The 24,940-nt window shown below is 37.0% G+C and overlaps 1 protein-coding gene across 1 annotated transcript in view; it reads left to right on the top strand.

Moving 5' to 3' along the window:
* ZSWIM6 (zinc finger SWIM-type containing 6) overlaps window positions 1-24,940 on the top strand; it is a 223,554-nt gene that overhangs the window by 146,280 nt on the left and 52,334 nt on the right. The window contains exons 3-4 of the mRNA XM_031935423.1: window positions 1,925-2,281; window positions 21,335-21,483. Of these exons, the coding sequence (XP_031791283.1) occupies window positions 1,925-2,281; window positions 21,335-21,483 (506 nt within the window). The remainder of the gene's footprint in view (window positions 1-1,924; window positions 2,282-21,334; window positions 21,484-24,940) is intronic.

Here is a 24,940-nt window from a genome sequence, read left to right as displayed (position 1 = left end):
AAGCGGTAATAGTGACTTGTTTTTAGGGAATGCTCTTTTTTCATTGATGCATTTGATAAAGATTATTGCAACACCTTTCTCATTTTACTAAATGTTGCTGAGAATGATCAAGGTGAAATTATATTACCTCTGAAAGATTTCTTAGGAGTAGCATTTCTTTCAACTGTCTGACCTGGGTGGACTCTGCCGGGGAAGACAGTAAGCGGGGTTCAGATGTCCTGTGTGTAAACCCTTACCATTGTCTGGCCGTCATTCTTGAGTTTTACCTCTGCAGCTCCATGTGCACCACCCCTTCCAGAGTCCCCACATGGTAGCAATCCTTTTCTTTGTGAATGAAGGGGAACTGGAAGAAACAGTGGCCAGCTAGATGAATTTTATTAAAGTAGCATCAATAGAGGAAGGCTGGGAAAGAGCCCAGGGCTTCACTGTGTAGCATTCAAGTTTCAGGCACCTGAAATCCTGAGGTCAGTCTGAGTTGTGGAGGTTCCCAAAACTATATTCTTGTTACTCCCTTCAGGCTTATCCTTGGCCACTGAATATGGCTTTGAGAGAGAGAGAGAGGTTGGAATTGAATGGATGCTCCCCCTTACCATCCACCCCAATTTAGGACAGCCTTCCTATGCAATGTAGGGAAAGAGAGCATGGAGGAGTTGTCCTCTGGCCAAGCCGGTCAGGACTGCCTGGTGGGCGGTGGTGGTGGAAGGCAGTAAGCTGTAGCTAGTGCTGTCCAAGGGGAAATGGCCACCGGGGCCGGGTGAATGCCTCATGTGTGGACCATTATAGGCAGCAAAACGGCCATTGGTCATGGAGCTCATAGAGCAGGGGTCCCCCAACCCTGGGCCGTGGACCATTACCGGTGGACTTAGATTCTCATAGGAGCACAAACCCTATTGGGAATTGGACATGCGAGGGATCTAGGTTGCATGCTCCTTATTAGAATCTAATGCCTGATGATCTGAGGTGGAACAGTAGAAGTTTCATCCTGAAACCATCCCCTTCCATGGATGGGGATCCATGGAAAATTATCTAATTGTCTTCCACAAAACTGGTCCCTGGTGCCAAAAAGGTTGGGGACCACTGTCATAGAGGATTTCTGTGTGGGTGTAAGTTTAAGGTATAAGGCCTCTTAAGGCTTTTTCCACCTTGGTAATTTTGTGCCGTGTGTGTGTGTGTGTGTGTGTGTGTGTGTGTGTGTGTGTGTGTTTAATAACCATACATCTGTATAGCTTTCCTCTGTATGTGACATGGAAGAGAATCATCATTATGAGTTACTTAGGTGGTAGTGTATATGAGATTTGGTGGGCCCTGCAATTCTATAAGCAGTTGCTGCTCATAGACATTGCTGTATTGGGATATACGTTATGCATGTTACAGAAAGGATTATTAAATTTAAAAATTTCTCTGGTCAAAGTTTGTGAAAGGGACCCCCTTAGAGTTGCAGTATTGGTTGGTTGGGGCCAGCTATTGGCTGCCTAGAATAAAGGTGGGGAGAGTTTGTTTTTGAGAAGAAAGCTGAGCTGACTGACTCTACTTTAAAAAAGGAGTAGAAAGAAGAAGAAAACCACTGATCCCACTGATCTAGGGGATTATTGTCTTGTATACCCCGATTCAGAGTAGAGTAATGATGGCCTCTGAGTGCTGTAATCTAACCACTTCCTATAGGTATGGTAATGTACGGCAATATATGTTTTCATATGGCTGTGTAAAATACTTTAGCATATCTGTTGAATACCATTTTTTTTTTTTTTTAACCTGTAAGGCGCTGGCGGTAGTGGTTAGTGGCCTGAATGTTTTTACTTGAATATAAAGGCTGTCATATTTTTTTCTTGCTGCTGTCAAGTCCCACACATTTCAAAGAATTAGAGCATTTCACGGCATCTGAATGCAGAAGCTAAACCCTCCCTTTCTTTCTTTCACCCTCAAGGTTTCCACTTGAGCGGCACAGTGACAGAACCTGCAATACAATCGGAGCCAGAAACTGTTTGCAACGTGGCCATCAGCTTTGATCGTTGCAAGATTACCTCAGTGACCTGCAGCTGTGGAAACAAGGACATATTTTATTGTGCCCATGTTGTGGCACTGTCTTTATACCGCATCCGCAAGCCAGATCAGGTCAAACTGCATCTTCCCATTTCAGAGACTCTCTTTCAAATGAATAGAGACCAACTGCAAAAGTTTGTACAGTATTTGATCACAGTGCACCACACAGAAGTTTTGCCAACTGCTCAAAAATTAGCAGATGAAATTCTTTCCCAAAATTCAGAAATCAACCAAGTTCATGGTGAGTATAGACATCGACTCTTTAAATGTCCTGTCTGGATCCTTTTTCACTTATAAATTCAATTATTCTGCATAAAAATGAATTAAATGTGAAATAGGTCATCAGCATTGCTCTTAGTTGGTCAAGAGATTTTTACATTTGTATTCTAAAACATTTCTTTTGAAGTGTTTTGTGTTAGGTGCCAAGCCTTTTGTGCTCAGAAAAATCATGCATGTTAAAGCTTGGTTCTTATACTTCCTTTATATTTAGTCACATTTCATCAAGTACTAGATATTAGTTACGCAAAGCACTTATTTAATTCACCCTTGTCAATACACTGACTTGTGCCTATTGTGAATTTTTTCATTTTCTTTTAAAATTTATTTTCCAGTGCAGGAAAGTTTCTGATCAGTTGCCTCATATTAGGAAATTAAATTGTTTTTAGAAAAACATTAGAACTTGTTTAGAGAGAATTTGGAATGTGAATATTTTGTGTAAGAAAATACAAAAAGGTTTCTTTTAAATCTTTTATACATTGAACATGTTTTCTCATTTATTTGTAAACACATTTATCGAGTGTTTATGCAGTGCAAATATGTCAACTTACAAGAATGTATACGTGCAACTTTTCAGAAATATACCTACCACTTATTTCATAGAGTACATTAATATAGGATAAATAATGTTGTCAAAACGTAGGTTGCTTGTATTTTTAAAACATTTGGACATAATTTTTAAAATATTTAAAAATGTTGAAAAAAGTAATGCAGTTTTGACTAAACAGCTCTGGGACCTAACGTTGTTACATTTCTTTATTTATATTGATTTGAAATCTAGGACTAGTCTCTCAACCCTATTCTTTTAGGTTTTCTTTAGTGGGTTAGTTGATACAGCAAATAAAAATGTTTCAAAAAAGCAGTTTGAGGTCCTTTTTTGTAAACTTTAAAAATTACGAGATATAAAAATGTAGAAAAGTACATATAATATGAATGTACAGATTAACAAAGTGAACTATCACCCAGGCCAAGAAATAGATGGCTCTTAGCACTTGAGAAGGCTCCAAGTACCCCCTTTCAGTCACAAGTTCCTTTCTCTTCACCTTGGTAACCACTGCCTAGTTTTATAGTAATCACTTCCTTTGCAGTTTGTGTTTTGTTGTTTTTGACATCATTAAACATTGGTTTAGTTTTATCTGTTTTTAAACTTTGTGTAAATGGAATAATACAGTATGATGCTTGTATTACCTGACTTCTTTCACTCAGAATCATGTTAAGATTTACCCATATTTTTTCACATACCTGTAATTTATTCATCTGGTGAAGCACTGTCTAGTAGAAATATAACATGAACCTTCCCATAGAAATAGAATATTAACCACATGCATAGTTTTAAATTTTTTAATAGCCACATTTTAAGAAGTGAAAAGAAACAAGTAAAATTAATTTTGGTAGTATATTTTCTTTCGCTCAGTATATCTAAAATATCGATCCAACGCATATCATAATATTCATAAATATTCAAGAAAAATGTTGTTATTTTACTTTTTTTCATGTTAAGTCTGTGAGATCTGGTTTCTGTTACACACCTCACAACATAGCTCAAAACACTGGTAGCTACACTGCAAGTGCTCAGTAGCTACATGTGGCTAGTGGCTGCCATGTTGGACAGCACAACTCTAGAGTCTTCTGAGTATGAGAATACTACTATTTATTTGTCTGTGTTCACTTTTGATAGGCCTAGTTTTGAAAGGAGCTGCTGTGAACATTCTTTTACAAGTCTCCTGGTGCTGTGAGATACTTCTAGCATGGTTTCTCTGTCAGAGGATATCCACATAGTTGTATTTCTTCTAGTATTCCCCATATCAGGCTCAGCTTTACTAAAGTAGCCATCATAAGGTGTGTAAAGCGTTTGACTTGGTAGAGTCTGCCAATGTTAAATAACAGGAGTGCAAACAACGCTGCCACAGAAGTACCTTCAGCCCTCCAAAAGCGCATGTATTCAAGGACTTTTTCAAGTAGGCTTCTGCTCTGTCATATCATCTGCCTCAAATCTTGCTGCCTTGTGAAAATTCAGGCCAGCTAATGGTCATCCCAGAGATTTCTCTGTTTGTGGCTTCTTACTAAATTGTACATTGGAAGCAGAGAACAGAATATACTGTTTCTTCAAACTTTTATGCATTCTCTCCTTTCCCTCCTTTTTTCCTTAGGTCATGTAATCCGCTAGGATCACTTTTTTCTCTTGAGCTTCAGTAAAACTGAAAGCCTCCATCAATAATGAGTTGCTTGTTCTGCATTTCTCTTGCTTGCTTTGAAGGATAGTAGCCCCTAAAGTTTCTTATCGGAAAGATTTTTCAGTCTGTGTTGAAATAATGGAACTAATGAAACAATGTGAACTAAAGTTGGATGAGATAAAGTGTTCACATGATGTAGTTCTTTCATAGTTTCTAAAATAGGAAAGCCTATCAACGATAGATTGCAGGTTACCTTTAGAGTCAATATGATTTCCTAGTAACTTGTATATAGGAACAGCTTCTCCAGAGCAGCAAATCTGAGCAATTTATCCCGCCAGCTTTCTCTTCACTTAATTTATCATCAAATTTACTCTCAGCCTGGAAATGGACCAATTACATGAGCTGCCTTCCTGCCTTCCATTTTAGTTTGACAAGTGGTAAAAAAGAAGCGAGGTAGGAAGCAAGCCATGGTGACCTTAAGTGATGAAATGGGAAATCTGCTCCCTGGAGGGTCTTATTTTAATTGTTAATGACTTAATAGGGGGTGGGATTAAAAATGTTTTGCAGTTAGTTGACAACATGATCCCACCTGCCTATAAAGATCTGTATGTAAGGCCCTCTCTTTTAAGAAATCTGTTTCTAAAGCAGTACTTTCTTGCATGGTTTTGTGGATACACTCTTTCTTCGAGACAGAAGTCTTGAACATGAATATTGGGAGGATTTAATTTTTCTCTGAGGAAAAGCATCACTTTTACCTCACATAAATAAAAGGGTTAAGATATGATTTAGACTTGATTAGTAGGCATCGTAAAGACAAGGTTTAGCTTATCCAAATCTTTTTTGGAAGCAAGGCATATATAATTTATGAGTAAATACAAAATATGTTGATAAGAGTAGGTTTTTCCCCTTTTCCTTGTGAACTTAACCTAGTAGTTGTTCTTAGTAGTTGTTTTTCTTATTATTTTACAATATTTTATTTTTTAAAGGTTTATCCTGGAGAATTAAAGTTTTTCAAGCCTATTTCACACACATTGTTCTTCACAATTTCCTTTTGAGCAATATTCTTGCAATTTATAATTGCAGTAGTTTGTAGATAAAGAAATCAAGGAGAATGAGTTTAGTGACTTATCCAAGGTCACAGATTCAGTGACAGTTGTTGAAATATAGTTTGTCATCATAATAGTTCAGTCCTTGTCAGTAGACCATTTTACATTTCAATATGTTTTCATAAAATTTCCCACATAATTTTAATTAGATTATAAAATTAACCACTACATGCTAAAAGAGGCTGTAAGATAGTTAATGTTAATGGCCCACCAAGGAGATTGCCAGTTGTAGTTCTGTATTTTTAAAGCAAAATTGTTTGCTCTTGGTTTTATAATCTAATGAAACTTTCTAGTGTACATATTTTTAAAAAAGAAGCTGGTGTCTTTGCTAAGTACTTTTCTAGAGACTTACAGATTTCCAAGTGCTAACCCCACTCTTGTAGTTAATTAACTTGGTCTTTTCCGTCCTTTATGCTTCCTATTAAAGGAGACGTATTGTAGATAGGTAAACTGTGGTGTAGGGACAGAACACTGAATTTGAAATCTAGAGGCCTAGAATCCAGTATTGTCTCCACTACATATTACCTGTGTGACCTTGGATGGGACCCATTTTTTCTCATATTTAAAATGCTCATAATCATCTCTATCAGTGTTGGGATAATTTTAATCATATGATGGATAATTATAAAAAAGATAACTGACCTTACTTCACATTGGGGTATCCACAAGTACTCATAGTTAAGAAGAGAGAAGCCGGTAAAGGGATGGATAGTACTATAATTGGAGGTCAGATTGCTTTCCCCTGACTTTCTGGTACATATTTCCTCCTCTTTTATTTTCTCTCCTATGGCTTTTCTTACACTAATCTTCCTATGGGCTAGCCTGTACTGGGCAGACTACCACAAGGAAGGACAGTCTGTGGGGAAACTGGCCTTGACCCCAACCGAGAATAGAGGAAAAGAGGAAAGGATCATTTCAGTGGCCCTTCTATTCCCATGGCCTGGACTAATCCTGAAAATAGCCCAGACTTACCCCTCACTTCCCTGTCATGTGCCCAGAGATGCCATCTCAGCTAGCCAAATGTAGAAGGCATTTATTCACATATCGGATGAGGGTTGACATATGACATCTAAGATCTCTTCCGCTCTGTGTCTTTGCTGGTGGTTATCTACAAAGGCATAGGAGGAACCTAGGCTCCGTACTGCAAAGGCGTACCTTCTGTAGCTTCACCCAGGCGTGCATTCATGTGTTGTTCTTCCATTTCAATTTGTTTGAATATGGTTCTTACACAACCAAGACCAAGAATTCCATTCACGTCTGCCTGTCCTGCTTAACCTTGCCTCTGAATGCCTTTGTGTCCTGGCCACGTTGTATATTAGTCTATTCAGACCATCCCAGGTATTAGCAAACAAACAAGCAAATCTCTTCAGCAGTCCCATCTTCATTGCATAGCTCTTCATTTTCATTTGATTGTGAGCTTTATCAGGCTGAAACTGTGGCCTGTGTATCCTGATAGCTTCTCTAAGCACAATACTTAAGACGTAATAAGTACTCATATCTGTTAAGCAAAAAGTATGACTGTCATTTTTCATTCATTTTGTTCTTAGTATGAAGTTGGGTATTTGTTCTTTAAGGACATGTACACTTTTATGTTCCAAATCTACCAGTGAGTGACAGCTGGAGTCATCTGATGGAGGCCTCATGTCACATTTTCCTTCCTTTTATTTCCCTGTGGATGGTTGTGTTTATCGTAATTGGGCTTGCCTTAGCAACCAGTTTTTGCAGGTATCCTAGGGAGGTAATTTGATTGTTAGTATCATACCCTTTCTGTTGTACAATAGAACATTCTGGTGTTGACAGTTGGTAAAACAAAGGTATGGTCTCCTGATGGTCTATATAATTAGCAAATATATTCTGTAGGAGATAGTTCAAGTTGCTTTCACTATACTATCTTTAAAGTGCAGTAGAGTGAAACTTAAAGAAAATTTGTAAAAGAAGAATTAAAAGGCGAGTCCTTATTTTTTTCCCATTCCCAACAGCTCCCTTAGTCTCCAAAAGCACCCTTATTCTCACAAGGCAGGCACTGTGGAGAGCATGGTTCATATTCTGAGACATTTTTCCTCATGAACACACGTGTGCAGACATGTGCACACATATATATGAAGTTTTAAAATAAACAATTCAGAAAATAGTCTTCAGTTTTTTTCTCTTAATATGTCATGAATATCTTATGTTAGTAATCTTATTATGTAGTTCTGTTTTAATTGTAGTACAGTATTTTGTAGTATGGATATATTTAGCTTTTAACTCACTGAATGACTTTGAAGAGGTTGTTTGCATTTTTCCCTGTATACACACTGTTGCTGTGACCATCTTTATGTGTGAATGTGTGTGTGTATGTATGAATTTGTATAGATATAATAGATTCTTAGTAGTAGAAATGCCAGAATAAGTGATATATGCATTTTGAATTTTGTAAGTACTGCTGAACTTCCCTTCAAAAATTACCAGTTTTACCCTTAAGTTGTAAGTAAAACTTGATGTTTCTATAAGAATGTTTTTAGGCTGGGCTTGGTGGCTTATTATGCCTGTAATCCTGGGACTTTGGGAGGCTAAGGTGAGTGGATCAGTTGAGCTCAGGAGTTCAAGACCAGCCTGGCCAACATGGTGAAACCCTGTCTCTAGTAAAAATACAAAAATTAGCTGGGCGTGGTGGCGTGTACCTGTAATCCCAACTACTTAGGAGGCTGAGGCAGGAGAACCACTTGAACTTGAGAGGCGGAGATTGCAGTGAGCCAAGATCGCACCACTGCCCTTCAGCCTGGGTGACAGGGAGGGACTCTGTCTCAAAAAAAAAAAAAAAAAACAAAGTGTTTTTTAAAAAATGGATAGAATCTATGATCATGTACAGGTAATCCCTTTTTTTTTTTTCTTAATATGAAAAGGTTTTACATTTCACTTTATTGCCAGAGAAGTCGTCTTTGAACTTACGTCTCTTAGGAGGAATTATAAATCTCTAGCCCATGAGGAATTTGTTGGGGAATGCAAAAACGGCCCAATACCCTTCATCCTCTCTTCGCCTCCACATCTTGCCTTCCCTCACACTCTTTGGTCATCTCTGACACCATCCCAACCCTCATAATTTAAAAAAGATTGCTGCCAGCTGTGATCAGTTTCCTTGCCCATCCCGCTCTCATTGGGTTGGCCTCCGATCTCTCCAGTTTGGCTAGAAGAGCTTATCATTCCCATCTCCCCAACAGTGGTGCTTCTCATACCTCCCACTGTAAAACTATTCAGAGTGTTTAAGAGTTCCAGCTTTGACATCACTTGGACTCGGGAAGGGGAACATCACACACCGGGGCCTATCATGGGGAGGGGGGAGGGATTGCATTGGGGAGTTATACCTGATATAAATGATGAATTGATGGGTGCTGACGAGTTGATGGGTGCAGCACACCAACATGGCACAAGTATACATATGTAACAAACCTGCACGTTATGCACATGTACCCTAGACCTTAAAGTATAATTAAAAAAAAAAAAAAAAAAAAAAAAGAGTTCCAGCTTTGAAGTTGGGCAACCTAAGTTAGAATACTGGCCCTTTGCTTTCCAGCTTTGTTACCAAGGGCAAGTAACTGAATCTCTTCAGGCCTCGGTTTTCTTGGTTGTCAAATGTGGACAATGAAGAGTGCCCATTTCATAAGGTCAGGATGGTCAAGGAGTAAAAGTGAGCTGCTATTACCGTCATCATTGTGATGTGGCAGTTGATAGGAGTCCTCAAGGGCAGCGGTAAATATTTAAGGAAAATATTTGTGAACCTTTTTTTTTTTAAAGTCTTTTAAAAATAATTGGAGTCAACTATTCTTAAAGCCTGAAAACGTAGATCTCTTTTAATAAATCTGAAGAGTTGAATTATGTAAAAATAAGACTTCCTGAGAATTTTGCATTTAAATATTTTTATTTGTGTACTGAGTAATCATTAATACATCTATTAGATAAGTAATGGAAAATAACGTACCTGAAAAGCACTCTGGGTTTATACTCTGCAGTTTTTAATGAGCATTGGAGAATGTACAAATACTTTATTGCTTTTTTCCATATAAAATACATGATTATTTCTGTACATGAATACCTATACTATTGAACTGCTGAAGTAAATTAAATAATAATAAGAGATGAATAATAAAATCAGAAGAGAGGAAAATAATAGAGGAGGGGCCATAAACCCTGACAGGTCTATTTGAGTTTCCTGAGATATATGCTGATGGCGGTGCTGCTTATTTACTTCCTTGGCATTTACCTGAAAGGAAGGTGGTTTGTTGGGGGAGCAGAACCTGGTGCACATCAGGCCTTCCTATGTCATTAGCCTCCACAATCAGGAAAATGGCTTGTCCTCTGACAGCTCCTGGAGAGGACACCACACTATTTTACGGCAGTAGAATTATGTGGAGTGACCATAGAGGGTGGAAGGTGACGAAAGATCTGGCTGTTTCAACTATAACAAAATTGTAAATTGAAATAAAGGCGTTAGTTACCCCTTTGAAAGGAGATTTTAATTCAGGATAAACTTAAATCTTTTTTAAAGTTCTAAAGAGTGTGTTTATTGAGTGTCATCATCTTTCAGAGGTCTTCTAGTTCTCTCTTCTCTGCTGTAAAGAAAGAAATTTTTTTGAGTCTGAGTCGCTACAGTTTGTTGTCTTGCCTTTTCCCTCTCGGTGCGAATGGTTGGTGTCAGATTTTGCCTGTAAGACAGATCGACCAAGACCTTTGTAAGCCACCAACTTAATGTTTCCTAGCTTTAACAGCAAACACTGAAACTGTAGGACATGGCCTTCTTCTCTAGGTCCCCAAAAGAGGCTGAATTAATCACCTCTGCAGTGTAGACATCTGCTGCCTAAATTCTGCCTGGATAGGCTGAATTTGACGAATTTATTTTAACAAAAAGGGACACTGCTACATAGATATAAATGTAAAAGCATTATTTGGAAACCGGTGTTACTGTGGCAGTTGGGTCACAGTTAAGATGAAAATGTTAACTTTGTAAACAAAAGACCTTCGTTCTTTCTTGTTTTGAATTTGTTTTCCAGCAAAGTAAGATAAAATAAAGCATTAAGTCTTCAACTGGAAGTCAAAGCTGTGAATAGCTCCATGCACCAGACACAGCATAAGCCAGTTATAAACGTGTCTTCATAGCTCAGTTTAAAATCTGCATAATGATTTGGTGGTATCTAGAAGTAACTGTATCCATGGCGTGAGATAGATACCTCATTCAGTATGGCTTAAATATGCTTTATTAGATACACTGGAGAGGTGTCTGTCTGATGCCTCAGGATCATGAATACTTTTAATTATTAAGATCTAGAATGTGCCACCCTGCTTAACATTCTCTCCAGATAGAATTCTACCCTCCCACCATTTTTATCCCCAGCAAAGATTCTGAATCAGTGAGTCTGAAGTGGTATCTCAGCATCTATTTTTCACAATATGCCTCTGGCATTTTGATATGCCGTTACTTTAGAGAACTACTGGGGCAAGCGTGTTTGATGTTGGGATAAATCACAACTAAATCAGAACCAAATCAAGCAGTAGACAGGGGATGCCAAAGACTTAGATAGTGGTCCTTCATGTCCATGAATTCTCCTTTGCTTTCTGCCTGTGACATTACATTACCAAGGTAGGCGGGTAAATCAAACTCACACATCCATCTCTGGGAATGAGAGACCAAATTGTTCTACTTTTTTTTTCCAACAGATAATTTGACTTTACCCGAAGGCCTGAAGAATTAAGCTTCAGTAATAAAATGCCCACAAAGATTAATTATACAGTTGTAAATATTATAGCATTTATTATTATAAATATAAATAAGAGTAAAAACATGATAGGCTTTAAAACATTTTAATGGACCATTTAATTTACATACATACAGATTCTGGTTCCTGCCCAACGGGGGGAATATCTAATAGCAACTATATAAATACATGAGGTATGTTTCTTTTTGCATTCCCTTCTCAAAGCTAAATGCTGAGAGGTTTGTCTTTGATTATAGACAGCCATTAACAAGTAGACATAAATTTTGCAAATCTTACATTTTATATAAGGCTTAGGCAACATTGTAATGCATGTAATCAAGACATGTTAAGATTTAAGTAGTTAAAACTACAAGAAAAGAAAACCAAATACCACATGTTCTCACTTACAAGTGGGAGTTGAACAGTGAGAACACATGGACACAGGGAGGGGAACATCACACACCGGGACCTTCTGTGGGTCGTGGGGGGCTAGGGGAGGGATAGCATTAGGAGAAATACCTAATGTAGATGACGGGTTGATGGCTGTGGCAAACCACCATGGCATGTGTATGCCTATGTGCATGTTCTGCACTTGTACCGCAGAACTTAAAGTATAATAAAAATAGTTAAAACTTAGCATTAGTGTTAAATACATGAATTTGCACTTTTGGGGAAATTGTTGTAGACATTAAATTTCCTGGTCTATAATGTATAGGGTATATGTCTTATTCCTAAAATGTAGAGTGCATTTATGTTTTATTTATCTACTAGTTATCTTTGCTTGCAGTCTTATGAGTAAGTTAGGAGGATTTCTATATCACATGAGCAGATTTCTAATTTTTATTGCTCAGTTAATTTTTTTCCTTACATTATAGAATTTTAGAGTTAAGGAAATGGAGGCCTGAAGAGCTTAAGTTATTTGCTGGAAAATGCATAGTTTTTCCAGACAGTGCCTACAACTGAAATCTTCTGAATTCTAATCCATCCTCTCAACTAGTGTGTAGACTTTGGGCCATTTTTTTTTCCCCAGTGCATTTCCCTCTTGCCCAGTACTGTAAAGAAGTAAGTTAATTCTAATATTAGCTTACCAAAAAATAAAAATAAAAACCCCAACTTAATATATCAGTTCATTTTTCTGTTGCTTATACCAGAAATTGAGTAATTTATAAAGAAAAGGAATTTATTTCTTATAGTTCTTGAAACTGAGAAGTCCAAGGTTGAGAGGCGGCATCTTGTGGGAGCCTTCTTGCTGGTGGGGACTCTGTGGGCACAGGGCGTTGCGTGGTAAGGGAGCTGAGCATGCTAATATGCTAGCTTAGGTATCTCTTTCTCTTATAAAAGACACCAGCTCCCTCCCATGATAACCCATTAAGCCATTAATACACTAATCCAAGAATGGATTAATACATTCATGAGGGCAGAGCCCTCACGATCCATTCACCTCTTAAAAGGCCCCACCTTTCAATACTGCCACATTGGAGTTTAAATTTCAACACGAGTTTTGGAGGGAACAAGTATTCAAATTTTCTTAAAAACTTAAGAAAACATAATTCATATATTTATACATTTGCTATTAGATTTTTCTTCACTTGAACCAAAATCTATATGTATGTATGTATGTATGTATGTATGTATGTAAATTGTCCATTAAAGCAATTTTAAAATCCATCATATTTTAAAAATATATAATAGTGTCCGGGCACAGTGGCTCATGCCTGTAATCCCAGCACTTTGGGAGGCCAAGGTGGGCAGATGACAAGGTCAGGAGATCGAGACCATCCTGGCTAACAGGATGAAACCCTGTCTCCACTAAAAATACAAAAAAAAAAAAAATTAGTCGGGTGTGGTGGTGGGTGCCTGTAGTCCCAGCTACTCAGGAGGCTGAGGCAGGAGAATGGTGTGAACCCAAGAGGTGGATCTTGCAGTGAGCCGAGATCACGCCACTGCACTCCAGCCTGGGCAACAGAGCGAGACTCTGTCTCAAAATATATATATATATATTTCTCTACTAAAAATACAAAAATCAGCCAGGGGTGATGGCAGGTACCTGTAATTCCAGCTACTTGGGAGCTATATACTATTATATATATATAGTGTTTTTAAAAACTATCCAATTTTAAGGAAAAATGTACATTGTGTAATTCAAGTCAAGAGTAATTTCTGTATTCTTCTATCACTTTTCACTATTATTGGGGGAACCGGCCCCCAATATTTCAACGTATTTTCTTTCTATTTTCCATAAGTGTTGGCCGGCTGAGAAATAAAGAGAAAGAGTACAAAGAGAGGAGTTTTACAGGTGGGCCGCCAGGGGTGACGTCACATATTGGTAGAACTGTGATGCCCACCTGAGCCTCAAACCAGCAAGTTTTTTATTAAGGGTTTCAAAAGGGGAGGGGGTGTAAAACAGGGAGTTGGTACAAAGATCAGATGCTTTAAAAGGCAAAAAGCAGAACTACTAATAAGGGTCTAACAAAGATCACATGCTTCTGAGGGAACAGGACAAAGGGAAAAAGCAAAACCACTGGTAAAGGTCCAACAAAGATCACAAGGTAAAGGGCAAAAGCAGAACTACTGATAAGGGTCTGTGTTCAGCGGTGCCCGTATTGTCTTGATAAACATCTTAAACAACAGAAAACAGGGTTTGAGAGCAGAGAACTGCTCTGACCACAAATTTACTAGGGTGGTGGAGTTTCTCCCCTCCCTAGTAAACATGAGGGCACTGCAGGAGACCAGGGCATATCTCAGACCTTATCTCAACCACATAAGACAGACGTTCCCAGACATGTGGGCGGCCATTTATAGACCTTCCCTCAGGAATGCATTCCTTTCCCAGGGTATTAATATTAATATTCCTTGCTCAGAAAAGAATTTAGCGATTTCTCTCCTACTTGCACGTCCATTTATAGGCTCTCTGCAAGAAAAATAATATGGCTCTTTTTGCCCGACCCTGCAGGCAGTCAGACCTTATGATTGTCTTCCCTTGTTCTCTAAAATTTGCTGTTATTCTCTTCTTTTTCAAGGTGCACTGATTTCATATTGTTCAAACACACGTTTTACAATCAATTTGTACAGTTAACACAATTATCACAATAGTCCTGAGGTGACGCATATCCTCAGCTTACGAAGATAACAGGATTAAGAGATTAAAGTAAAGACCAGGCATAAGAAATTATAAAAGTATTATTTGGGAACTGATAAATGTCCATGAAATCTTCACAATTTATGTTCCTCTGCTATGGCTCCAGCTGGTCCCTCCATTCGGGATCCCTGACTTCCTGCAACACACTATTGGCATGAAAAAAAAGTAAGTGGAGTATATTCTGAAGTTTTTGGGGGTATCTGAATGGTGACCCCTTTGCCAATTCAAGCAGGCCACAGAAGACTGGACCAAATTCAGATCTACTTAAAATATTTGGCTATTTCTGTGGCAAACCAAACCCCCAAGTCTGACATGGGTATGACCCAAGCAGCTGAAATGTCTTCAGTCATGCCACAGCACTCAGCCCCCATCCAAGTAGTTCTGGGGCAGGTCTTTTTGTGGATTTTGGCCCTTGGTGCACATAGAGAACAACTTAAAAAATGACAAAAATTGGGAGAAGTAACCATTGTGAGGCTAGATGTTTTTCGAGATGGAAGATTGTATTGTTTAGCTCGGTTTATCAGAAGTACCAGTGGAAATGGATGGTCAGTAGCTAATTAGAGTTTCCCCAGGAAGAGGATAAGGAGGGATGTGTCAGATTTCCAAGGAGGATGTTGGGAAGAATTTAAAAATAAAAGTCAAGATTCAATAGTTGTTTGGAAAATCTCTTTTGAGGCATTTATGTAAAGAATCTATAGGTATTTTGTGCAAGGGTGTGTGTGTGTGTGTGTGTGTGTGTGTGTCTGTAGAATCAAAAAGATGGGATGGATTAGGGTCTCTGAATTTCTGTGGGATAGTTATAGACCTAGTAGTTAACTTCACATCATTGTGTGTCCTTAAAGCTTTCTGTAAAAGAGAGGCATGCTAACAAATGCCTACAAACATACTAGTACCCTTCCTTAAATATTTATTTGCTTTAGGGTTGACAGCCCCTGCCTTGATGACCTCGGGACTCAATATTAGCTCTAGGATCCTAGAATATGTTCATCGGCAGAAAAAAGAACCTGGAGACTGGATTTAGCAGTGTGGCTGTGTATAAGTCATAACCAGTTGGAACCCATTTCTCCTGTAGAATGGGGATCGTGATCTATACTCACCTCCAGGGGACATTGTGAGGAGAAAATGAGATAATGTTTATGAAGATGCTTTATAGTGGTTCTTAACCTTTTAAGTAAGAATTCTTTTTCCAGGGGAGAAAATGTATATGTGCCTTTCTCCGTCCCTCTTTCCCCCTTCCTCCCAGTACTTCATCTCCTGATAGTGGCTGGGTGTTGGGAAGCAATGGTGAGCAGGGTAGATACAATTCTTGTTCTCATGGAGCTTCACTTCTACATACTTGTCCAGTCCCTACTTGGAATGACTTTCTCTTTCTGGAAGAGTTGGTCTCTCCAATCTTCCTAAGAGGCCACTTATTTCCTTTGTCATCCTTGCTCATTTACTTATGCAGCCTTTAAATGTTGGCCTTCCTTAGGATTTGGCCCTAGATGCTCTTAAACAGTTTACTGCTTCCCATAGTATATCCAGCTTCCTCCTTGAAATCCTCTTCCCTCTTCTCCACTGTCTCAAGGGTGTGTCAGATTCACCGTATCTAAAACTAAGCTCATGACCTAAACGCTGCTCCTCCTGACTCCCAAACCTTGTCCTTCTCTGGTGGTCTGTGTGTCAGTGAGTTTTCCAGTATTCCGTATGGTTGTTCAATCCAGAAACTCATGTCTCTCTCTATCCGCTCATCTCCCATACTTCACATATCCACTTATTCACCAAGTTCTTGTTGCGTTTATGAAATCCTGTCAGCCTCTCCATTTCTGCTGTCATTGCTGTTTTTCAAGCAACTATCATCATCCTGTATGCTGTTCTGTATTCATCAGAAAAGCAGTATGTATTTTTGCCCCTCAATTCATCCTCCATATTTCAGATAAAGTTATTTTTTTAGATACATAAATATATTCACATGGTTCCAAAATTTTAAATGATGTCTCCTTCCCCCATGTAACTAGGTTACCTGTACTCTTTAAAATGTCCTTCCAAAATATTTTATGCATATATAAGGAGATACTAACATGTAAGCTCTTTTGTAAACCTCATTATTTATTTATATGTATTTTGTTTATTATCATTTTTATTTGTATAAATTTTGAGGTACAAGAGTAATTTTGTTACATGCATAGATTTCATGGCGGTATGTCGTCTGGGCTTTAGGGCATCCATCACCTGAATAATGTACATTGTACCCATTAAGTAATTTCTCATCACCAACCCCCCAACTCTTCCAAGTCTTCATTGTCTATCATTCCACACACTCCATGCCCTTCTGTACATAAGCTGCCACTTACCAGTGAGAATATGTGGTATTTGTCTTTCTGTGTCTGATTTGTTTCACTTAATATAATGGCATCCTGTTTCATCCATGGTGCTGCATGGATGTGATTTCATTCTTTTTTTTTTTTTTATGGCCAAATAATATTTCATTGTGTATCTGTACCACATCATTCATTGAGAGACACTTAGATTGATTCCATATCTTTGCTGTCATGAAAAATGCTGTGATATAACATAGGAGTGCAGGTGTTTTTCATATAATGTTTTCTTTTCCTCTGGGTAGATACCCAGTAGTGGGATTGCTGGATGGAATGGTAGTTCTGTTTTTAGTTATTTGAGAAATCTCCATACTATTTTCTGAAGATGTTATACTAATTTATATTCCCACCAACTGTGTATAAGAGCTCTGTTTTCTCCACATCCTCATCAACATCTGTTATTTTTTGTCTTTTAAATAATAGCAATTCTGACTGGTATAAGATGATATCTCATTGTGGTTTTGACTTGCACTTCTCTCATGGTTAGTGATGGTCTTCTTTTGAAAAATGTCTCTTGTCCTTTGCTCACTTTTTAATGGGATTATTTGTGGGTTTTTGTTGTTGTTGTTTGATTTCCTTGTAAATTCTGGATTTTGTTCCTTGTCAGGTGAATAGTTTGCAAATATTTTCTTCCATTCTGCAGGTTGTTTTTTCACTCTGTTATGTCCTTTGCTGTACAAAAGCTTTTTAGTTTCATTAAGTCCCATTTTTCTATTTTTGTTTCTGTGCTTTTGAGGTCTTTGTCATAAATGCTTTGCCTAGACCAGTGTCCAGGAGAATTTTCCCTAGGTTTTCTTCTAATATTTTTATAGTTACAGGTCTTACATTTTATGATGAGACATAGGAGTCCAGCTTTGGTCTTCTGCATGTGGCTATGTAATTTTTTATTATGAAATTTATTTCCAAAAAGGACACCATTTATTGAAAAGGATGTCCTTTCCCTAGTGTATATTCTTGCAAATTTTGTGGAAGATCAGTTGGTTGTAAATGTGTGGCTTTATTTCTGAGTTCTCTGTTATGTTTCATTGGTCTATGTGTCTATTTTTATACTAGCACCAGGCTGTTTTGGTTACTATAGACTTGTAATATAATTTGCAGCCAGGTAATATGATGCTTCAGCTTTGTTTTTTTTATTTATTTGGATTGCTTTGGCAATTTGGGCTCTTTCTTTTGTTCCATATGAATTTTAGGATTGTTTGTTCTAATTCTGTGGAAAATGTCAGTATTAGGATAAGGATTGCTTTGAATCTGTAGATGGCTTTGGGCAATAGGATTATCTTACCTATATTAATTCTTCTGATCCATGAGTATGGGATATTTTTCCATTTGTGTCATCTTTAATTTCATTCATCACTGTTTTACAGTTTTTTTGTGTAGAAATATTTTACCTCCTTGGTTAAATATATTCTTAAGTATTTTATTTTTTGTTGTTGTTGTAAGTAGGATTTGGTTCTTAGGTAGATTGTTATTGGCATATAGAAACACACTTTTTGTATGTTGATTTTGCATCCTGCAACTTTACTGAATTCGTTTATCAAATTGAATCACTTTTTGGTGGAGTCTTCAGGTTTTTCTAGATGGAAGATTGTATAATCTGTAAACAGGGATAATTTGACGACGACTTTTCCAATTTGGATGCCTTTTATTTGCTTCTTGTGACTGATTACTCTGACTAGGACTTCAAGCATTATGTTGAATATGAGTGGGAAAATGGGCATTCTTGTCTTGTTCCAGTACTTAAAATGCTTTCAACCTTTCCCCATTCAGTATGATGTTGACTGTGAGTATTTCATATATGGCCTTTATTATTTTGGGATATGTTCCTTTTATGCCTAGTTTGCTGAGGTTTTTTATCATGACGAGATGCTGCATTTTACAAATGCTTTTTCTGTGTCTATTGAGATAATCATATGTTTTTTGTTCTTTATTCTGGTATCACATTTCTTGATTTGCATGTTGAACAATCCTTGCATCCCTGGTGTAAAATCCATTTGATCATGGTGTATAATCTTTCTGACATACTGTTGGATTGGATTTGCTAGTATTTAAAGAGTTTTATGTCTATATTCATCACGGATATTGGTCTCTAGTTTTCTTTTTGGGTTGTGTCCTTGTCTAGTTTTGGTACCATACTGACATTAGCCTTGTATAATGAGTTAGGGAGGATTCTGTCTTCTGATTTTTTGGAACAGTTTCAAGACAGTTCGTATTAGTTCTTCCTACGTTTGGTAGAATTAGGCTGTAAATCCATCTGATCCTGGGCTTTTCTTTGCTGAGAGATTCTTTATTACTGATTCAATCTTGCTACTCATTACTGGTCTGCTCAGGCTTTTCTGTTTCTTCTAGGTTTTCTAGTTTTGGGGCATATGGTTATTCATAATAGGTCTCTGATCATCTTTATTTCTATGGTATCAATTTTAATGTCTCTCTTTTCATTTCTGATTTTATTTATTTGGATCTTCTCCTTTTCTTGGTTAGTCTATCTAGTATAAACATCATTAATTGCCTGAAAAGTGGTATACTGTGTATATTTTTATTCTCCTTGATTTTTTTTCAATCAGCAGTATGTCCTGGATATCTTTCCATTGTAATGCATAGAGAAGCTCCACATTCATTTTTACGGCTGCATAATATTTCTTGGTAGGAATGTTGAAATTGATGCATATCAGGACAAAACATCTTTTATTATTTAGAGTTTTTCTTTCTTCCACTTTGTTAACTTGTCGTGAATTTCCATTCATTACTCTCAGGGAAAAAAACTAAGCTCCTCACCAACCAAGGCACTCAGTTGACCCTGCTTCTTTTCTTGAGGATTATCTTGTATTACTCTTCCGCTCATCTTCTATCCTTGGGTTGCATAGACTGCCTTTTATTTCTTCCATGCACCATGTTTTTTCCTGCCTAAGGGCTATGCTCAAGTTCTTCTTACATGCAGACCCTTCCCTCCTTTCCTGACCTTTAGTTCGTTTTTAATTAGCTTTTAATCCACTTAAGGCAAGTCTCAGCTCAGTGCCATTTCATCAAGGTATGCTTACCCTAGCAATCCAAAGCCAGAATTCTCTAATGATAGTCTTCCATCACCCTGCCCTGTTCCTCTGAGCAGTTATTACCATTTATTATACATTTGTATATATGATTATTAGATTGATATTTATCTCAAAAACTTAAAAGAGTGTTTTTCAAATAGTGGGTGGCCACCCCGTTATAGGTTGTAAAATCAGTTTTAAAAATTGTGACAAGCCATCTTTAAAAAATGAAATAGAGTAGAAAATATTGAGACTCTGCTTATAGTAAGGACGCTTTCTTTCATCAAATTTTTGCAGATTAATCATGTAAACACACAGACACATAAACACTTTAGGCATGATGTAAAATATATTTCTTATTGTGGGGTCTTGTTCAGCAAAATTTGAAAGCCTGTGAACTAGGTTATAGATTCAGTGAGGACTGAATTCTGTCTATTTTGTACACTATTCTATCCCCAAGTCTAGCAGAGAGGCTGGCACTGAGTCAGGCACTCAGTGAATGTGTTGACTGGCTGAATGAATGAATGAACATACACTTTTGCAGGCAGGCTCAGGGACCCACTGCCTTCCTCTACTAGGGACTAGTAGACCCTGGTTCTAAGCAGATGCTAGTGATTATTTCTTTGGTTAATTGAGTCTGCTTTAGATCATTAGAAGACAAGAAAAGTAATACAAAACCACACCTACAGATGTATTTTTTTTAAGGGTTGATAAGCAGATGAAACACTGAGAATGAATGATTTTTAGATCTAAATTTTTTTATATTACTTATGAAACTTAGACCTTAAAATACCATTTTATTTTATTGGCAAATAAACAATCTACCTGCCTAAATATCTGGGTAGTTTTTTAATGTCTAAGGTAGTCTTTACACACAGGGCTTATTACATAGCTGTTATCTTTGTGTGTACTTCAGCAATAAAATATTTATGCAGTTTGGCAAGGTGATACTACAACCTGGTTTAATACAACAGCTGCACTGCCTGTTCCCATGTGGCTTGATTTCCCTTTTTAATCTTCGGTTTTCTGCAACTAAAGACTTATGTCAGCATGTAGTTTATACAGCAGCAGATAATAGTGAAAACTTACTGAATTAACATAGTAAAGAGAGAAATACTCTGCTAAGTTTACTTGTCTCATATTTTTCCAGCGTGGCCTACACAGCTTTATAAACATCATGTATTTACAATGAAACACTTTTGTGAATTTGATTTTTTAGAGAACCTATAAACTCATCTCCAAAGATAATAGTCTCTGAACCTAAAAAATAGAAATATCTCAGTTCTAAAGCAATCTGCATTTGGCTTAGCACAAATCAGGGAAGTTCTGGAAATGAGAGTGATCCTTTTATTTACTTTGTCATAAGTTTGTATGTATAATTGAAATTGAGATTGAATTAAAAAGTAGGCAAAAAGAGTCTTAATTAATCCTTTTAGCACAGAGTTTTTACCTAGCCTGTGTGTTATTATTTTTCTTTCTATTTCTAGGTGCTCCCGATCCAACAGCAGGTGCTAGTATAGATGATGAAAACTGCTGGCACTTAGATGAAGAGCAGGTTCAAGAACAGGTTAAACTGTTCCTTTCCCAGGGCGGGTACCACGGATCAGGGAAGCAGCTTAATTTGCTCTTTGCAAAGGTATGATTGTCTATTTCTAAAGAAATATTCTAAATATATACATATATAGGGACTATCTAAATATGATCATGTCTACAATAGGATAAAGTCTCTTTTAAAAATTAAAGAACAGGGTCTAAGTTAGTTGACCAATAGAAACTTTTGTATTGTAATGCAAGCTTTTTTTTCCCTTAGGTAATCTTAGACAAGATGTGGGACATTTTTGTCTCTCTCAGTTCCTATCAATAAAATGGTGATAATTTATACAGTTTTGAAAAACCTCTTACAATAATAAAAGCAAAATAATTAACAATGTTATTCAAAATGCCATTTTTTCAAGTTTTTCCCTTTCTAGTTGATTTTCCCAAGAGAACATAGTTTTACAATCCCTAAAATGTGCTTTAATTATTTAGTTTAATAATGTCAGTATCTATAAGTTAATTTCAAGAGCTTGAGTTTTAAGAGTCAGATAGATCTCAGTTTAAATCCAAGTTCTAGATCTTTCTAAATATATAAACCTTGGCAAATTATTTGTTAATTTTCTTATCTAGAAAATTAGTTAATAATAATGTATCTCGTAAAATCGTTGTGATAATGGTGTTAAATGATGCTGTCTACTGTTCATCTGCATCATTAAAAATTGATGTCTCAAGAAGTTAAATTATCTTGGTCATGAGTTTCTTGTGAGCAGAAGCTGAGTGTTTTGCTTTATACAGAAGTTTCAGTATCATACACAGATTTGTAAATACTGAATAAAATGCTTTTTGAATAATATTAAATCAGTATATTTTCATTGGGGGGCTATAGTCATCATTATGCTTAATGTATTAAAGTTGGTTTTAAGGAAACAGATAACTGTTCATTGATGCTTTTGTTGAATATCTTCTCTAATACTTGTTATAATTAAAAGGTTTTATTTTTTTTTTAGTTCAAAAGAATTAGAGTAAACCCTGTTACTGGGTATGGCCAGGGATAATGTATTCTGCTTAATCAATACCATGCTTATAACGATTTATCCTGTATACCATATGTAGATTGACAATTTCCCCAGAATTAGATTACAATAAAATACATTTAACTCTAATACTACTTTACGCATGATTTAAGCATTCTTTGGTGATTCACAGGCACTTCAAACTCATGTCATGCCTCCGTGTCAACAGTCTGAAAATTAATTACCAGTAGGCTATAGATGTACATGAGTGCTGGTTAAATAGAGAGTTCTGTTTTATATGCTTAAGAGTAAAGTGTTTATTTTCATTGCTGTTGCTGCATAATAGGTTAGAAATCTACCAGAAAAAACAAACATTAAATCAAATCCACAATACTAATAATGTAAAAGGTTTAGTATATTTAGACACACAGGAAGTATTTCATATATTCTTATGTTAGAAACAGTTTGAAAGATGTGTTATTAGACTGGTCTGCAGTTGTTCTTTTTATCCCTGTATATTATATACACATTATGTATGCCACGTGAAGTAATAGCATGAAGTAATAGCAACCTCTAATTTTGGAATTAGCATAACTTGAAGTGAAGACAGATACAGGTTCTGATCCAAGCTGTTCCCCTTGTCCATTGGGCAAGTTATTTTATTTCTCTGAGGCTTGGTCTTATAATTAATAAAATGGGGATTATAATCTGGCCTATTTTACATGGTTGTTTTGAAAATTAAACAGTAAGTATAAATGTAAAACTCTTTAACATTGTATCCAATAAATGGCAACTCCTTTTCTTCCTCCATCTTCACCTGTTAATGAGTTTTTAGTACTTTGGTATTAGGAACAAACTCCATTATAGGAGTACTGAAGTAACACTCCTGGAAGCACAACCTTTGTGATTCAGGGTAGAAGTGCTTTTGAGTTCTTTATAAAGCTCAAATTCTAAAGCAGGTGAGGAAATTCCATTTCTTGAGGGTATAGACCTCAGGCAGGATCTATTTTAGATTTGGGCTGCTTTATTGAGGATCTACTATTTTCTCCTTTCCTTGCCTTTCACATAGAGAGAGTCCTGAAAGAAGGATCAACCACCCCACCTTTTCTACTGCTCATGACCTTGCTCCAGTAATTTCTTACAGGGAAATTACAGCTGAGATTCTTACTTATTGAATAGTTAGCAGTACACATTTTTGGAGTGGATGGATTCATTTAGGGCTCCCTGCAGAGAGGTTTACCCTTGTGTTTCTTTTTTCTTTTCTTTTATTTGGGAAATGTAGCACAAGAGTAATGGACAAAGCTTAAAGTTCCAACTTGAGAGACAAAGTTAACTTATTAGATCTGTGGTTATTATTCTGCTTTGTGGATCACCCATGTAGAGCAAGAGAGTTCTTGAACTTAACAGCTCTGTCCATTTTCTTTTACCATTGCAATAGAAGTATGCTGCTGCTCTTTATTTAAAAAAAACTTAAGTGAGAGAGAACCTTTATGCAATTACTAATTTATCTCAAAAACTGAAGGACTTGCACAACTGTGAATATACTAAAAACCTTTGAATTGTACAGTTTAAATTGGTGAATTGTATGGTATATGAATTATGTCTCAACAAAGCTGTTCCTAAAAAAACTAAAGGCCAAGTGTTATTATTACACACATTATCAGATCTACTTAGAATATTTCTTGAGTTCTCAGTGGACTCTGCATTAGGCTTTGCTTCTCTGATGGTAAGTATAATCAGTTGGAGAGTAAGGAAGGTGCCATGCTATTTGTCATGTTTATTTTGGTATTGTATTTCCTTGGGCTAGCAAAGTTATGGCATCTTACTAAAATTATGGCATCTCATTTTATGCAAGGAAACAGCAGCACCTTGCTTAAACCTGTTTTGGTAAACTAGGTAGGTTCAGATACCTGTTCCCAGTGCCAGATTTTACTTCTGTGGTTTGTCAAAGCATGAATGCCTACTTTGTTGGAGTGTAATCTTGAATCACAAAGTGTACTTGTTTTAGATAAGAGAGATAATTTGAAGGAGAACTGGTAAAGAAAGTTTCAGAAGGGCGTGGTGGCTCAAGCCTGTAATCCCAGCACTTTGGGAGGCCGAGACGGGCGGATCACGAGGTCAGGAGATCGAGACCATCCTGGCTAACGCAGTGAAACCCCGTCTCTACTAAAAAATACAAAAAAGACTAGCTGGGCGAGGTGGCGGGCGCCTGTAGTCCCAGCTAATCTGGAGGCTGAGGCAGGAGAATGGCGTGAACCCGGGAGGCAGAGCTTGCAGTGAGCTGAGATCCCGGCCACTGCACTCCAGCCTGGGCGACAGAGCGAGACTCCGTCTCAAAAAAAAAAAAAAAGAAAGAAAAAGAAAAAAAAGAAAGTTTCTACTGGACACAGGAAACACGATTTACTCACCTTAATCAGTGTGTAAGACCCAACCAGAACATTTTTGGAATTGAGAGCATTTTTTCTTCATATGGATTCTAAAGTGTAATTCAAAATAATTACTAGTCATTTCTTTGATTAAATTGCTATTTAGGGTAGGGAATGG

Source organism: Piliocolobus tephrosceles, chromosome 4, assembly GCF_002776525.5.
Source record: "Piliocolobus tephrosceles isolate RC106 chromosome 4, ASM277652v3, whole genome shotgun sequence".
Taxonomy (NCBI): domain Eukaryota; kingdom Metazoa; phylum Chordata; class Mammalia; order Primates; family Cercopithecidae; genus Piliocolobus; species Piliocolobus tephrosceles.
This window is presented reverse-complemented; position numbering and strand designations above follow the sequence as displayed.